A 17230-nucleotide genomic window follows, 5' to 3' on the forward strand; every position below is an offset into this window, starting at 1 on the left:
GATGAAGCGCAAAGTCTTGTGTCCCACTGCTGCTGGAGAGCCATGTCCTTGATGGGTGTTGAGTGGCATGAAGGGCACAAAGGGCCAGAGTAAGCCAGCCCTGACATGTCTTCCAGCAAAGGACTCCCTGTTCATTGGTAACTGACAGGAAGAACAGTCCTGGGGCTTGCAGGGGTGCTGGGTTGTTCCTTTGGTGCATCCAGAGGAGTCCTTTGTATTTAGCAAGTCAGGCTCGAGTAGACCCCTCCTGCATTACCACTACATTCCCAGCCTGGGTGGTCTCTTTACTGTCATTTGCTATTTTGGCTTCTAAGAACAAAAAGGCTGAAGTTTTAGTGGCCAACTTCAGCCATTGGTGTGTAATTTGGCCTTCGGAGAGCAAGCAATTCCTTCTCATTTGTGTGAGAGTTGGAGTGAAAGGAAGAATTCGATCCACATGTGACGAGGCCATTGTCACTCTGGAGCAGAGGACTTTGCTGTAATATTCCATGTTAAGTGTGTTTATCCCTCCTGCTGCAGCCAGAGGTACTGCATGTGTAACCCAGATGTGGTCCAGCAGTTTCACAACCCAGATACCATCTTCATCTTGGCCTTTGCAATCATCCTCCTCAATACGGACATGTACAGCCCCAACATCAAGCCTGACAGGAAGATGATGCTGGAGGACTTCATTCGCAATCTGAGAGGTGAGAGTCCTGCTTTGCTTTTTTTGCCCTCTTTGCTGCTCTAAATCCTACTGAGGTGAAGGCAGCAAAAACCTAGTGGAGCTGTCTTTCTCCAGGGCTGCTGCTGGTCTTTGTGAGCTAGACGTGGAGGAGGGTGCTTTGAAGTGTCCTATAGGTTGCTGGGGAAGGGGAAAATCTGTGCTTTGTCCTCTACAGAAAGCTGTCCAGCCTTTTCAGAAATCAACCATTTTCTTTGAGAGATGATTTCATCTTTTAATGGATTTCACTGTTTAGAACGAGTCCACCGTATTACATTTTTCTATTGTTCAGCTCTGTCCTTCCTAGACCCTGCTGGATTACACTAAACAAGCCCATGCCCTCCTTGTTGCTTTGAATGTATGAACACATTTTCCTTCTATTCAGGCTAAAACTTCCCTTTCTTAATTGCTTGCAATTACTTGCAGTAACTGCAGGCCTGACAGAGTTCATGCATACATTACCTCTTTGCAATTTCTGATACATCAGTTCCCCAAGTCAATTTTCTTCTATTTTTCAAGGTCCTTCCCATCTCAGTAATAGGTTGCTAAAAGCATTTCTTCAGATGTGGTCACAACATACTCATATTTAGAACCACTGCCTCCTCCTTATTTTCAGATCTGCTAACGCAGCCTAGTATTGTTTAGCCTTTTTGACAAAATGTCTAGACAAACTCTAATTTCCCAACTGTGTTTGCTCCTAGGTCTGCCATCTTCCAAAAGTCTCTTACTGCACATCTACAGTTCAGTTTAAGTTTCTTCAAGGTTTTCCCAGTGTAAATCTTTGTCTAGAGCTTGAACTTCTATGGGTTCCTTTGACTTGTTTCTTTGTCCTCATGGCTGTTCAGACAATGTTGTTCCAGCCTCCCCCACCTTCTCCAATCTGCCATCCACTTCAGACTGGAATGATGTGGCATGGAGGGCTTCTTTCAAGTTATTTTCTGAGATTGGGGCTGATACCTGTCATCATCCCCTTCAGTATCACAGCCACTAACTCAAAAGATTTTCTTTTTTTTTTTTTTAATGTTAACTTTCACTTAGAGTTACTTGAAAATCTGTCAGCTCACATCACAACATGAATTCAGCCAACGTGAGGATCATGCAGTGGACAAGGAGAGACAGTTCATTCCAGACTCACCTTCAGCCCAATACATAGGCCAGGAGCTTCACTGGCCTGTGTTTAAAAAAACAACCAACCAACCAACCAACCAGCCAAGCCAGCAACAACAAGAAGAAAACCAAAACCAAACCAAACCAAACCCAAACCAAACCAAACCAAACCAAAAAAGTAAAAAAGTATTCAGGCTCTGTATCCAAAGCATGAATTAGGGAGTTGGGAGATGACAATGTCTCTCCATTCCACAACAGCTCCTCACCTGCAAGACATCAATCAGTGTAGTATGCCTCAGACCAGGGAGCTGGAGGGAAAGCAGAGAAAATCAATGGAAAATGATTGAAGGAATTCAGTTCAGGAGGAAAGTCTGGCAATTTAATTTGTGGTGTGTGGCTCAGGGAGGGGTGAAGGAGAACTTTTCTGCCAGGCTCTGCAAAGGCTGGACAGCAAAATTTGTAGAATTATCTACGGAGACATAAAAGAGGTAAGGGACAGACCCCAGACAGGGAAATTACAGGCAGACTAGCAGGAAGCTATTAACCCTAGGAGACATCACAGAAAACAAATGTTGGAGTCCACCAAGTATTTACTATTTAGTTTCTCCTATTTAGGAGAGCTGAGGCTTGCATTGGCAGGAGGAGCATCTGGTTCCTATTGTAGATCTCCTCCACATCTAGCACTTATAATTTTATATGAAATCAATGCAGGGGTTGCTGCTGAGTGGCCCAAGATATATGAATGTGAAATTGTAGCCATAAAACCTTAGGGAACAAATGGAAAGGAGCCACCATGCAGAGCAATGGAATGATGAAATCTTCTGCATTGGCCTTAGATATGTCAGTATCTGCTCCTGGTGCTTTAGGTGTGTTAGACCAAGAAAGAAGACAGCCTAAAGAAAAATATTTCTCTTTCTTTCTGCCTTCCCGTCGTTGCACAAAGCGGAGATCTGCCTGTCAGGGACCACCAGTTCTTCCCTTTTGTTTTCTCCCTGCCTATTCTGCTGAACATTTTCTCTGTTTTGCAGGAGTGGATGATGGTGCTGACATCCCACGGGAACTTGTGGTGGGGATCTATGAGAGGATCCAGCAGAAAGAGCTAAAATCCAATGAGGACCATGTGACTTACGTTACCAAAGTGGAGAAATCCATAGTTGGAATGAAAACAGTGAGCACCCGTAACCCTGCTGGCACCCACTCACCCTGCTCACACCCACCTCCCTCACTGTCCCTCTTTTCTGCCTTTTTCCTCTGTCTCTTTTTCTTCGTAATAATTTCCTTTCTTGCCTTGATGCATTAATTCCTTTTTCTCCAAACACCTTCTTCATTTGCTTTCTCTTTCTTTCCTACTTCTTTGGGATCTTCTTGGCCAGAATTTGCTTTATCCAATGCAGTAACTGTTTGCCCAAAAATCTCACTGCAGCTCCTGCTTGCCAGTGCAGGTCCTGACTGCCAATACTTCAGTGATAGCCCTGCAGTGCTCTGAACTTTCAGGCCTTGTGAGCCTGTAGGATGTGAAAGCCAAAGTGATAGGAAACAATTTCACCTACCTCTGTCTAATGAGTTCTCCAAGGATTGCTGGGGTTATGAGACCTCCAAATGCAGAGACTGCTTCTTTAGCAGAAACTGTTCTGAAATCCAAAAACATTCTGTTTACTCAAAATGAACAAACTCATTTCTCAATGCCCAGGAAATATGCAGATGTCCAGTGCTCTGAGAGAGGATGAGCAGTCGCTCAGTGACTTGAAGCTGGAGGTACATGAAGATAGGATATATAAGCAAGTGGCTTGCCTATAGCCTGTTCTACTCCTCTGATTTATCCAAGTCACAAAGGCTCTGTGATACTGGGCTAGCAGGATGAGTGGTGGTGAGGAGTGGTCATGAGATGATTTGAATGGGCAAACTGGGCAGAACTGGCTTGTGCCTCTGTGATTGGGCAGGTTTGTATGGGCTGAGGGTTGTGGAGACCCTCCCTGGCACCTCCCATAACCCCCACATGCTCTTGTGGATCTTCTGCAGGTTCTGTCCGTGCCCCATCGCCGGCTGGTCTGCTGCAGCCGTTTGTACGAAGTTACTGACGTGAACAAAGTGCAGAAGCAGGCAGCTCACCAGAGGGAAGTTTTTCTCTTCAATGACCTGTTGGTGGTAAGTGTGCTTTGGCATTTAGGCACTGCAGTGATAAAACTAGCCCCCAGTGTCTGTAAAGAAATATAAAACGAGTCCAAAACATTACAGTTTCCCCCCTGTCCTAGGGACGGACCATCTTCTGGTCCATCCACACTGCAAGACACAGCGCTGGATCCTTCCCTGTTAAAAACGTACCAAACCTAAAACTCCTCTGACCTTTGAAAAGCAGACTGTCGCATCCCACAGACATCCAAGTAACGTCATTGCTCTCTCTCATCCCTTTGCTACTAGGGAAACTCATTTTGTGAAAGGGAAGTTCATTGGTTTGGCTGTTCGTGCTATGGCAGAAGAGCGCTCCCATGCACTTTAAAAGTCTCCTGCCAGACACTTTAAAACCATTACCTTCTATTGCAGAGGCTGTAGAATGGTGTATACAACTTACTGGAGACTGAATTGTATGTAGTACTTTTAAAAGTGTCCTGCCCAAGGGACCTTGCAACAGAGTTCAGACAGGTACAAAAGGGAGGAGAGCACAGATTCTCTGAGACTGGAAGGATGCAGAACAAGAAGGAAGTTTTGCTTTAGGCACCTGAAGAAAAGGCCTGAGTTTAATGGCAAAAGAAAACTGTGGATGTTGCAAACCGGTTTGTTCCTTGCTGGCCCTCCATCCCATACGATAAACCAGGTCCATGAGAATTAGTGCTGAGGGATCAAGGGCAGCACTGCATGCGCATGTGCTCTGGTTTCCAGACCTGAGGTATTTCTGACGGGTTTCCCTTAGCCTTCCAATTTGGCACTCAGTGAAGGAGAACTATCCTTGCAACATCGAAAATAGGAGCATCAAAAAATCAGCATCTGGGGAACTGCACCTGAGTGGGCCCCAGGGCTATGCGTACAGAATTTCAAGTGTTGCTACAAGTGCAGTGTGCCAGGCAGCTTTCTGGGCAAAGAGCCTGTCCGTCACCAAGCGTTACTCCCATGTGCAATTAGCAGAGCCTGCAAAAAGCTTTTTCCTATATGCTTTTAGTAGTTTGTATCGTTCTTAACTCACTGTTCATCGGCACCCTGCCCGATGATGCATCTGTTCCTCCAACAGATCCTCAAGCTTTGCCCCAAGAAGAAAAGCTCCTCAACCTACACATTTTGCAAGTCAGTTGGCCTGCTGGGGATGCAGTTCCATCTCTTTGAGAATGAATGTAAGTCTGATTCTCCTTGGTTGCCTGGAAGGGTTTGGTATGGAAAAGGAGAAGGAAGGAGGGGACTGCATTGCCCAGTGAGATCTTACATCAGGGTTAAAATGGGAGGGGAGGAAAAACTGAGGCTTGGTGCTGAGGAGAGCACTGTGCAGGTACGGTGTCATGGGAAGACGCTCCTGGTCCCTCTCTCTAGCTCATTGCAACGGGCTGACTTGTCACGGTGGCAGGGAAGGCACTAGTGCGGAGGCATGAGGGAATCAGTCCCAAGATACACCTCACATAGCTCTCAGGAGCCAATGGTGGGTGGAGAACCTCACTGACAAAGCTGCTGCTGCTAGCTTTATCCCCTCTCCACTCATGCCCGAAGTCACAATTCTCACCTCTACTTTTGACACTGATAAAAGCTCAGGTGCTGCAGCTGCCTGCCCACACTGAGATATGCTGTGCTGTGCTGAAGGCTTCCTGAGACAGAAGCAGAGCCCTTGGAACAGCACCCACCAAAGAATGGCGGGAGGCCAGCCCTAGTCAGCCTGACCTTGATGGTCTGGGAAGAGAGCCACGATGTGTCATGATTGAGGCTGGTTGTGTAGCAGAGGGATTCCAGAAACAGGCAGGCTTCCTGCTGGCACAGGCAAAGGGGCTGCACAGTGGTCCCAGGCAAGCATGGCTGATGCCCACTGGGGTTTTTGTGAGCACCAGCAGAATATGCTGCCAGGAAGCACTACTGTGTCTTCACTGAGTTCTTTACATCCTCACTCTATCCTGTTGACAGTGAGCCACCATCTCAACCCCCTACCCTCTGCAGCACGCAGTGGCTTTCACATCCATGTACGTACAGAAGAGCCATTCATAACTGAGCATCCCCAGGAGGCACTATTAGAGCTGGGCTCAGCTTTCAGGGGTCTGGTGACTATCCTGTGAGTGCTCAGGGATCTTCTGGCAAAGGAATCCTTTTGTGTATACTTTGCAGAGACAGAAAAGCAGATGTCTAAAAGAACTTGAGATCTGAACAGATGAGACAAGACACAGGGTGGGAAAAGGGGCCTGGGACACAAACAGAGGGAGCTGAGGACTGGCAGAAAATAGCAGGTTGATCTTTTAACTTGTTTAGTAAAGATTGCTAAAGGCATAGGGTGGGGAAGGCAGACAGATGCAGGAGCAGTGGAGAAAAGGACAGGGGAAGAGAGAAATTAAATGTGGACAAAGGAGAGGGGGAAGGAGAAAAGGAGCTGAAATCACTGGCCAATGTCCAAAAGACAGAGAAGTCCAGTCACAAGCTTAGCAACTTCCCTGCATGCCTCATGGACATTTCATTTGCATTCCTGTGTTTTGCCTGTTGGGGCTACTAAGCAGAGACCTGCAAAACCACATCCTTCTCTTTACCACTCTCTTTGCACAGCACGATGAGCTCCCCACCCATGCTGTGCTATCACCCCTGCTAAGTTCCCTGCTGATGGAAGTAGAGACTGAGGAGAGGCCCTGCCACTGTGGGTGGTAATGGTTGTTCTGGCTTTGAGTCCAGGAGCCAACCTGTCCTGCTGCAGCTCCCGCAGGATAAAAAGCATTGGCCTTGGGTATCCTATTAGCTCCTCCACAGACTCAGGAGGGTTTTGCAGTCCCACCTCTGTGCTCAGGTTCTCAGAGTCAAGGCTACACTGACTGTAACTGAGTTTTTTGGCTATGGCACCACTATGGTAGTGGTGGTACTTGCCTTGCCATTGCAACTTGGCCATTCTGTTCCTTTGGAGTGCTGCAATGCTGCAAATTCCTACTGTTTGCAGCGTGACAAACTCTTAAGTGTGCTATTCCTCTGGACTGATGTTAGAAATTCTCTGTCCTGGAAAGGCAGCAAAGCACCCAACTTCTCCAGCAAGAGAGCCTAATTCCTCTTTATTGTGTTGACACATCTTCTTCACAGATTACCCCCATGGCATCACACTGGTGACTCCAGTTTCGGGCTCAGAGAAGAAACAGGTACTGCACTTCTGTGCTCTGGGTGCTGAGGAAATGCAGAAATTTGTGGAAGATCTGAAAGAGTCAATAGCAGAAGTGACAGAGCTGGAGCAGATACGAATTGAATGTAAGGGCCTCTAATACAATTCAGACTCCAATGCCATCACACTGCATGTGTCTACCAGGGAGAAAGGGTAAAATCAGTGGGTTCTTTGGAAAAAAAGGACAAAGAGGATGAGTAGCAGAATCTACACAGGATTGTTCTTGTGTTCACCAACAGGGTGAAAAAGCAGTCAGGTTCTGTGAGTACCCACCAGCAGCAGAAAGGGAATAACTGCTTATGATGCTTATGAAATAGAGTTTAAGATACAGTGGTCTGAAATGGTGAAGTTTAGACTGCCAGACCCAGAAGACCCAGAAGATGCCTCCATCCCATACTCTGACTATGCAAATACATTCTGTATAAACATATGAGCCCAAGTAGCTCACCATCAGTGGTCCCTTTCTGTGCAGCAATAACCTATTCTGTATAAATGCAGGTCATACACAGAGGTCTTGTAGAGATATGTAAGTTCCTCCACACATAAAATCCTTTCAAGTTTTTGTTTCTCTCTTAGCTGTTCCTCTCTCCCTCCTTTTTTGACATTCTCTTGTCATTCTCTTGCATTGATTCTCCTTTGTGTCTTCCCACATTTCTCCTTCAATATGCTGCGGCCCTTCCATCCATCCCGTTCCTCGTTCACTTCCACACATCTGTCTTGCAGGGGAGCTGGAGAAACAGCAAGGGGCAAAAACTCTCTCGTTAAGGACCAACGGAGCCCAGATGGAATCACAGTCAAAGCAAAGCTCACCTACAGGTAAGAGGTCACCCAATTTCTCTTGGCCAGGCAGTGCCGCCTTTGCAAATGTGTTCTCCTGTAAAAATAACTGCAAAAAGAAGTGATAAGTTTTGTATCCTGTAGCCTTCACTGAATAGAATATGCATCTTTCAAATAACCTAGAAGAGCCATTTATGTCTCATTACCCAGTCTGTAGCTGTAACATCCAGCAAAGAGGGGTTAGTAAGTAGTACAAGATAACTGCTGCAGAACATGGCCCACATTTTCTTCCGAGAACTAATGCAACACAGTAACTGCACTGTCAACTTCCTCCAGAGTCTTCACCATCACTTTTGCAAGACTAGCTTTTTTGTAGCAGAGGCTTTGTCTGCATTGGGCTCTTGGGCTTCCGTGCCAGCAAAAATCAAGTGCGGTGGTGAGTGGCTATAAGCTCATTAGAACTGCATGAAAGCCAGGACCTAAAGATAGGAGCCCAAAGGGGCCTCCCCCTAAACCACTGAGCAGCTATCAGATTGCAGGAGGCTTGGACTTATCTTGCAGTAGAGTCTTACTCTCCCTTTTACCTCTCCCTTGGGCTTTCCGGTCCACAGTATGAGGGCCAGCTCTTGACTTGAGGCACAGACCCCATGAGTGAGATCTTTTCTTTTATTTCAAAGGCAAGAAGGATTTGGGGGAGAAGGTCTCGGACAGCACAGTGGAGGTAAGTAGAGTGCGAAGCAGCTGAGGTAAGTAATTCTCTCTCACTTCAGCTCTTCTCACATTCTCTGTTGTTTCTTTTCTCAGGTTTTAATCAATGCCTCCCCAGCCAGACTGACAATTTTACCAATTTCCAGAGATACAATTAAAAGTTACTGCTAGGACGGGTAATACAACTTTCAAATCCAAACTAAACTTCAAAGCATTTTCAATCCGTTTTTATAACTGTAACATCCCTCATGGACCAAGCTCCCAAACGCTGTAGACTAACCCACCCCACTGCTTACGGGGAGACTGAGAACCACACTAAAGACTTCCCTGACATGCTAACTCCATGCAGCATCACATGCGAATTCCCCTGCAGCCCAGCTTTCCTGCACAATCTCTGCAGCTCTGTCTCTCCATCCCCCCTTGAAGGGGATTAAGCATGGCCTTTGCGTATCAGAGACTCTCCCTAGAGCTTCACCTCCCTAGGTAGGGAGCTTGGCTGTCCTGTGTGCTTCTATCTTAGCAGGGATGTCTAGCATCCAGTGGGTTGCCTGTTCCTTCACAGACACCCTTACTCCCACTGCCTGTGAGGGAACAAGAAAATGCAGTCTTCACGCTGAAAATCTGATTTACTAATTCCTACTCTTTCCCTGTCTGGAATATCTCCGTTGCCCTGAATTTGCCCTTTTCCAGGGTAGTTCTTTCCCCTCTTGTCATAGTATATTTACTTGAAGAGTTCAGCTTCTCTGTGGGGTGTGGGTGTTGCTGCTTTTCCCTGAAGGGCACCCCATTTCCCTGCAGACACCCCTTTTCTGGGCAAGGTGCCTCTCCCAGCCAACTTCCAATTTCCTTTGGGAGGAATGTTTCTTTGTGGAGAATAGCTTCCATTTATCTTAATGTCATTAGCACTTCATGGCCCAGCAATCAGTTTTTCTGAGGCACTTCCACTGCCTGAATAAATATTGACACCGTGTTATGTCCTGCTGCGCAGTGAGCCTGAGCAACCTCCATGCTTGGGCAGGGACAAACATCTCATTGTTCTTCCTGCATGGTGGAAAGCTTGGCCACTCCACAGCTTCTCCTTCATGGTTGCTGGCTCTGCTGCCCAACATACAGACTGTCAGGGCACCCCTAACGCCCCATCTGCCCATCTGTACCTCTGCTGTGACAATCTGCAAGCAGTAGTTTCCTACCCAGGGTTTGTCATTTGACTGACACTGTGTTTTGAGCTGTGCTCTGGGGATTCCATCAGCCCACGTCCTTGCCAGGAGGAACTATGGCTTCAACCACCATCCGGGTAGCCCCATTTTGCTGCTGCACTCCCCCCTGAGGATTTCCAGTCCAGGCCAGCTCCCTTTTTCAAGCTGGACTCAGTGAGCTCTCTTATTTGAGTGACTCTATTATCAGCATCTCTCTGTGGGGACCCTGATGACCTCCTCCTTCCCTTCCCCCTTCCAACTGCCCAAGCAATACTCTGCCAGCAGAGGAGCATTTCCATTTCTTTGAGATTATCTAATCTGCTGCCATTTCATCATAAATTTCTTTTATCATTGTATGAGCTAGACGGACATTTTTTCTTTCTTTTTTCTTTTTCTTTTTTTTTGAAAATCATTTCCTTTCACTGACAAACCATCAAATGGATCAGAGGGAGCTGTCTTTTCCTAGAGTATGTCAGATTTCTGCTTTTTCCTTTGTAAACAGATTAGCCAGTCATGTGGTGTACCTTCCTACTCAGAAAGGCAGGGAGCTGCGAAAGGCTTGAGCCTGTCTGTCTCTCTCTATCTCAGATTCAGCTACCGTCATTTTTGCAGAAACATACAACCTCGATTATCTGAAACACTGTTATCTAGTTTCCCCTTCCTTTTTGCTGCTGGGGACAAGGGCATAACCTCTGAGGTTTGTTCATTATCATGAGAATTCATGGACGCCTCCACTCATAGAGTTGATTTGCGTTCCCTGTGCCGTTTGGATAATCAAAGTTGCACTGCATTTGGGAACTCTGGCCCTACCGCCTTTGATGTGATGGAAGGGACAGGGGCACTGAGGCCTAGACAAGAAGATGGGGCAACTGGGAGAGAGGGGTGCAGCCAGGGGTTGTGCCTGTTCTGTTTTTTAAAGAGGGGAGGGTTTAATGCATGTGAGGCCAGCTGCTGGTGGGGGTTCAGGGCAGCCAGTAGCAGCAGATGGGAAAAGTCTTGTAACATTTAATGCTTCTTTGGCTGTTTCTAAACTAGGTGTCAATTCACAACAGGCTTCAAACGTACCAGCACAACTCCGCCCTGGGGCCCGAGAGTGGAATGCAGCCCAGCATGCGTCTTAACATGCCACGGGAGCGGCTGGAGACAGCACTGGTGCCCTCGCACCCCGCCTCGGCGGGGACACTTGTACAGTGCCAGCAGATTGTCAAAGTCATTGTCTTGGACAAGCCGTGCCTCGCTCGAATGGAGCCGGCCCTCAACCAGACTCTGACACGCTACGTCACCTCCGACTCCTGCACCTCCACCCCCTGGCACAGTGTGGGCAGTGGGCTCCCTGGGACCCCCATGAAGCTGGTCCATCAGCCTCCCCTCCCACCTCCACCTCCTCCCTACAACCACCCCCACCAGTATTGTCCCCCCAGCTCCCTGCTTCAGAGGCGCAGGTACTCCAGTGGCTCGCGCAGCCTCGTGTAGCCACACCACCAGCACCAGAACAGCACAGACTTCCCCGCTTCCCTGCCCCACCGCCTCCCTGGGACCCTTTCTGCCTACAGAGATCTAGTTTGTGATTTATTTTTTAGTAAAAGAAAAAGAAAAGAAAAAAAAAAAAGCCGACTGACCTAACTCTTACCCCGTCTCCCCTCAAGATGATGCTAATTGTGAGGAGCCATCTATAGAGACTGCCAACCTACATGCTCACACATCCTCACATCCTGCCAGCCCCGCTGGCCTCCTGTGCTCACACCGTCCCCATGTAGCACTTTGTTGCCCTGTTTCTGAGAGGCTTGATGACCTGCTGCTTTCTAGGCACTGTCTTCCGTTTGCTACTCCTCAACCTCCTTCCTTGCCTTGCATTTACCTGGCCATAGGTTTGTACCCCTCCAAAACTTCGCCAGCCTCGGAGAGAAACAGACTCACCCGTGCCAAGGACCGACCTTGGGGCACTCAAGGGGTGGAGCTCCCCCTGCCTCCACTGCTGCTGCCTGCTAAGCTGGAGCTGAGAACTTGTGCCACTTGCCATGCATCCTCTTCATCGCTTTTCAGATATTATCTCCTTGCAGCAGCCGGTTCCAAGCGAGGGAGCGCACAGGTGACAGAGAGCTCGAGAGGAGGAGAGACTGTCCTAAGCTGCAGTACAAGACAAAGATCGCCTCACTCTGAACGTGAAAACTGTTTCTGTTATATTGGAGCATTGTACCAGAGACCTCTGCTGAGACCTAGCAGACCTCATCACGTGTAAATACACCTGTATGGTAGAGTATGTACGGCGCATGCTTACTAAAGGAAACACCAAGCAGTTCTGAGGGAGCAGAAATGAGAGATTAAGCCCAGGGATCTTCCTGGGATGGATGAGCACTTTTCCAAAGAGATGGCACCAAGAGGTGCCCTCCCACCTCAGTATACACACACAAAAAGGTTGTCTTCTCTAGCATGAAACAGACACACCTCTGCTTTTCTCCTTCTAGCTGGCTTTGTGTTTCCTTCCCACCTGCTCTTTTATATTCTGAAAGCAAAGCTAAGTGTTATATTCACCTCCTGGGGTGGATGATCCCTTCACTTGGGCTCTTCCCCCTTGTGCTAGAGGGGAGGGGCTTTTTGGAGACCACCGACGTACGCTCCCATCTGTATCTCCCACCTGGCTATGCTTTTTCCTCCGTCAGCCCTTCCCTTAGGAAAGCTCTGCGCCAAGGCCTTTTCTCCTCTCTTCCTCCCTATCTCAGCTTCAAAGTGAGGGGAGGGTAAGATTCTGAGATAGAGATGACAGCTCAGCTCCTCTTCTTTATTGGGGACATTGATGTGAAGGCAGACAGCATTAAAAATGAGCTATGGCTGTATTTTTAGAAGAAAAGAAGTATTTTCGAGCAGTAGGGAAGGGAAGGTATTAATTAGCTTAAAGGCTTTGGTCTCGCTCACTCACTGTATCTCCCTTCGATGCTTAAGAAGATCAACTTTAGGATTTTAAAATAGGACAGAACGCCTTTTAGGGCCTTCATTTTTATTTTAAGAGGGAAAGAAGGAAATGCTCTTCCTTCCTGCGCGAGGCTGAGGCATGAGCACCGGGTGCTGATGACACAGCCATCGGGTGAGGAGAGGTAAGGATTGTTGGCAGTGGTGTGGATGTGCAAAATGTGAGGGAAAGGGGGACAGTGAAGACAGATGCAGGAAATTTTTTTTTTACTTTGTGTGGAAAAAGCTGCACAGCAGCATTGCTCCAGGATAATCACCTCTGGGGCTATTGCCAGTGACAAAAAACGCAGTGCATCAGGCTCTGGCCCCGCTCAGTGCTCTTTGGGTGTCCACTGGCTCTGCTGAAACACTCTGATGAAAGAGTTCATTTATTTGACCTGGGCATACGCCTGATGGGGTCAGGGAAGCAGGCAGGGGCTGAGGTGAAGGCTCCCTGGTGCTTGGCCAGCCCTCCAGGGCAGGAGCCTGCTCACCTCTGGGTCTGCTGGTTTCTGAGCCTGACCCTCATACCCTGATGTGCCAACAGGTCTTAGCTGTCTTAGTTGTTTCCTTTGCTGTCTGGAGCCGGATAACAGGCTGCTGCTTCTACATGCAGTAGCAGAGGTACTGACCACAAACCAAAAGGCATAGCCTCAGGGAGGCCTGTGGAAGCAGAAGACAGAAAAAAAATGTAACAAAACCCTGAGTAGAAGCCCAGTCTCCCTCCAGGCCAGAGAAGCTTTCTCCTACCCAGTCCCCAGGGGCGATGAGGGTGCCCCGTGTTCCAGAGCCAGCCTCAGGAGAGGTCCTTGCCCACCTCACAGGCCCGTGGCCCCAGCTAGGGCTCAGCCCCTCACCCTGCAGCGAGCCGTGAGACATGGCTGGCCCGATCTGCTGCTGGATCCGTCCGAGGTGGCACCACGCCACGGCACGGCAGCTGCGATCTCATCCCACCTGCCTGCAGCTCCCTGGGAAATCCTATGTGTGGCACCTGCCCCTCTCTGGTCAGCGTGGTGTGTGGCTCCACGTTATGCTCCCTGCTGAGGTAAAAGGTGGCTACCCGAGAGGCACCGACACTGCCCTTCCTCCTCAGCAGTCGCTTCCTTGCCTGAGAGCAGCGGCAGGACTTGCTTGTTTATCTTTTCCCAGAGTGCAGGGAGCCACGGAGGGTCTGTGTGCGTGTGTGTGTTAAAATAAATAAGTTAGGTTTTACTTGACATTTAACACGAAATGACAACAACAAAAACTTTAAGGTACTCGATGAAATAATTTTTGGGGATGAAATATTTATAACAATGTCTATGAAGTTCCTACCAGAGAGGTTTGCTGCTTTAATAATTGATTGGGAAAGCAAAGAAGAATGTAAAAAAGAAGTAAGGAACTTTCCGTGAGACTCCATAACGCTGGGTGAAGGATGGAAGCGAATTACCTGAAGTGCCAAAATACCTGGGGCACAACAATCTCTCAGGGCAAGTTGGCTCCCGTTGCCTGACCTTGCAAAGGCTAACGCTGGCCTCGAGCTTTGGACAGAGAAGCAAACATAGATAACCCTTGCCATCTTCTAGCCTGCTGGACGCAACATCTTCCATTGGAGTTGGCCGGAGAGATACCAAACCACTTTATTCCAGGGTCTAGCGGAACAGGTTGCTCTAAATTCTGCTGTGTAGCTGAGCCCTTCGGACTTCACTTCAAAATGTGGATTTTTTTTTTTTTCCTTTGAAGGTTGGTCTAGAAGGATGACAAGCGCTTTAAAGCACGTCTACATCTCATCTGATCTATTGTGTTGTCTGCTCCCACAACCCTCCCACATGCAAGTGAAGACACAGGCTTGGTATAGCTGTAGTACTGTGAGTAGACACCCTTGCACACAAACTAATCATTGGCAGGGAGCAGGCTAGAAAGATCGTGTCAGTGACAATTGGATGAGGGACTAAATGTATACCGCAGCTCTCCTGGAGGGACCAGACCACAGAAAAATCACCAGCTCTTGACAGCAGTGATTCCGATCATGAACCTAGCACAATCCTTCAGGCGGTGGGATCAGGCAGGAAGAGCTGTGGCAGAGATCAGATCAACTCTAAAGAACCTGTGGCTGTTTGCTGCTGAATTCATATCCTTCTGTATTAAGAAAAGGAGGGGAGGAGAAAAGAGAAACCCAATGAAGAGCATTCTGCAGTAAGTTTCTGGTGCTTAGTGGCCGAACAGGAAGGTGGCTCTGCTGGAAGATGGAGAAGGCAAGGTGTTACTGCGGTCTGCAGAGCTGTGGTACACAGACCTTCAGGCTCTGTCCAGGTTCTCTCTTGCTCATGCTGGTGGAGGTCCAGTGAAATTGATTAGTTTATACCACTTACAAAGGGATGAAAAAGTTTGACAGGAGGATCAAGCTTAGTGCAAACAAGCTGGGCTTAATGCAGTGTTTGTCCACTGCTGTAGTACTTCTAATGTTGAAGACTGGGCTACTCTAGTAGCAACAGTTAGTGCTTTCTGCAAGACCTTCAAAGCACTGTTTGTGTTTCTCACCTCCTTGTAGATGGAAGTTGTGGGTATGGTCCACAAGTAGAATTTTGTCGATACTCAGTCTTCTTCACAAAAAAGCACCACCAGTTTTGCAAGTATTTGAGGGCCCCTGACCTGCAAGTGTTTTTTTTCTGTATGTTTTTCAGAAGGCTTAACCTGCAACTATTTGTGAGGTTTCCAAAACTAATCTGAGCCCTAAATCAAGAAATCTGCTGCTTGGGAGAGTCTCTGCTTTGAAATGAGAGTTGCTGAGCAAGCTCCCCCATCTCCCGCTCCACCAGCCGCCTCACTGTGCTAGTGTAGGCTCCAGGGACTGCCGGCAGTGTTTCGTGAGCTAGAGCTGTCCTTGTCCTGCTTGCTCTTTCACAGCCATGCCTGGGACAGCAGCTTTGAAGTCACCCAGCTCTTCAGCACTAGTCACAATCCCATCTGAATGTGTCTTTTTAAAAAAAACAACGTTAACAACAGAAGTGTTACCTGTGTGTAGGCTGTTGAAAGCACCTGTCTGTCTGTACCTGTTTTCTGCTGTAAATATCACCAAGAAAAGCTTCCTTTGGGGAAAGTGGTGTGGTCACACCTAGCTAAGAGTCCAAATGGCGAATATTTTGTAACAAAACAACGAAAATAGATCAGAAGTATTTTATCTGTTCAATTAATAGAGTTTTAGAAATTATATTGAGATATGTCACTTGTGCGCTAATGTCTTCTTTGCCTCAGCCCCCCTCCTGTGTCCCTGGGCTCCGACGGTGTGCGCAGGCGCACGGGCGACACACCAAGGCTGTGCTCCCAAGGCGTGCTGAGCATCGTGGCTTCCTGCTGGCCCCGGGGGCAGCCCTCTGCCAAGACTGCTGATTTCCCATCAACTGCAGCAGGAGCCAGCTCAGTGCTCAGGCTCTCTGAGGAACAGATCAAGAGGAAATCAGGAAGAAATAAACTTGTCCAAGGGAAGGCAACTCAATGTGAAATTTAACCCTAGAGTGAGCCTGTTGTCCATAGGTATAATGCTTATGACTACAGGACAGAGGAAAACAGGGCAGGGGGAAGGCAAAGCCCTTCCATGCTGCAGCACCTTTCTTTACACCTTGCTGGCATGCAGCAGAGCCAGCCCCACCCTCTCTTGCCCACACTGGTACAGCTCTGCACCCGTGCAAGGCATGTGCTGCTGTGCGAGCAGGCTGCGGCGAGGAGAGCAACTTCACATGCCGCATGTGCCAATGCATGTGTTGTACGCCAGCTGGCCGCAGAGAAACTCATGCACCCAGAGACATCGGCACACACTGTGTGTTAATGCACACACCATCTGCCAGCATATAAGACTATATGGCAGATAACATGTAGGCGCCACTACTATCCACGCGGCTGAACATGCCCATACAAAAATGTCAGGCACATGCAGCCATCCGCTGTCTGAGCGGGACAGCTGTGCTGGCTGCAGTTACCATCACAGCACATTTCCTAAGTAGGCTCAGGCTTGATTAACATTTGGATGGGGGACACGTAAGGAAAATGACATTTCCCATGCAAATCAGATATACATGCATATTTACACAAAGCATAACCCCAAGGTTAATGAAACCGACCTTTGTAAAGTTGTGTGCAAAGAAGAGAGACGTGATCAGCGACAAACACGTGCACACAAAGCAAGCTCTCCTCTGCGAAGGCTGGGGGGAGGCAGCCTACATTCTTGCAGCTGGGAGTCCAACACAGGCAGGGGTCAGACTGCACCTGCTGAAGAAACAGTCTGTAGGCTGCAAATTCTTTGCTGGCTTCAAAGAATCCCTTAGAGCCCCAGGCCCACGGTGAAACACTTGGGAGGACAGAAATCCCTCTGGGACACAGACAGGAAATTTCCCAGGGATTCAGAGGCTTCTGTTTATGTTTTTGTGTGCCACGGATATATTATATATCAGTCCATCCCAAACACATCCATTTTCTAAGATGTTTTGTAGCAGGAGTTTA

At 48.1% G+C, this 17230-nt stretch overlaps 1 protein-coding gene across 4 annotated transcripts in view; it reads left to right on the forward strand.

The window, feature by feature from the left end:
• The window catches only part of IQSEC3 (IQ motif and Sec7 domain ArfGEF 3), a 103051-nt gene extending 87088 nt beyond the window's left edge, over positions 1 to 15963 (forward strand). Inside the window, exons 7-15 of one of the 4 annotated variants that reach the window (XM_048058971.2) lie at positions 520 to 686; positions 2839 to 2978; positions 3830 to 3955; positions 5034 to 5133; positions 7052 to 7213; positions 7851 to 7943; positions 8582 to 8625; positions 8709 to 8788; positions 10861 to 11002. In XM_048058971.2, coding sequence (XP_047914928.2) covers positions 520 to 686; positions 2839 to 2978; positions 3830 to 3955; positions 5034 to 5133; positions 7052 to 7213; positions 7851 to 7943; positions 8582 to 8625; positions 8709 to 8783 — 907 coding nt within the window. In that variant the 3' untranslated portion in view covers positions 8784 to 8788; positions 10861 to 11002. Of the gene's footprint in view, positions 1 to 519; positions 687 to 2838; positions 2979 to 3829; positions 3956 to 5033; positions 5134 to 7051; positions 7214 to 7850; positions 7944 to 8581; positions 8626 to 8708; positions 8789 to 10843 lie in introns of all 4 variants that reach the window. The other 3 variants (XM_048058964.2, XM_048058953.2, XM_048058980.2) reach the window with 3 other exon arrangements.
• Positions 15964 to 17230: the final 1267 nt, after the last annotated feature.

Source organism: Anser cygnoides, chromosome 1 (genome assembly GCF_040182565.1).
Source record: "Anser cygnoides isolate HZ-2024a breed goose chromosome 1, Taihu_goose_T2T_genome, whole genome shotgun sequence".
In the NCBI taxonomy this organism is placed as follows: domain Eukaryota; kingdom Metazoa; phylum Chordata; class Aves; order Anseriformes; family Anatidae; genus Anser; species Anser cygnoides.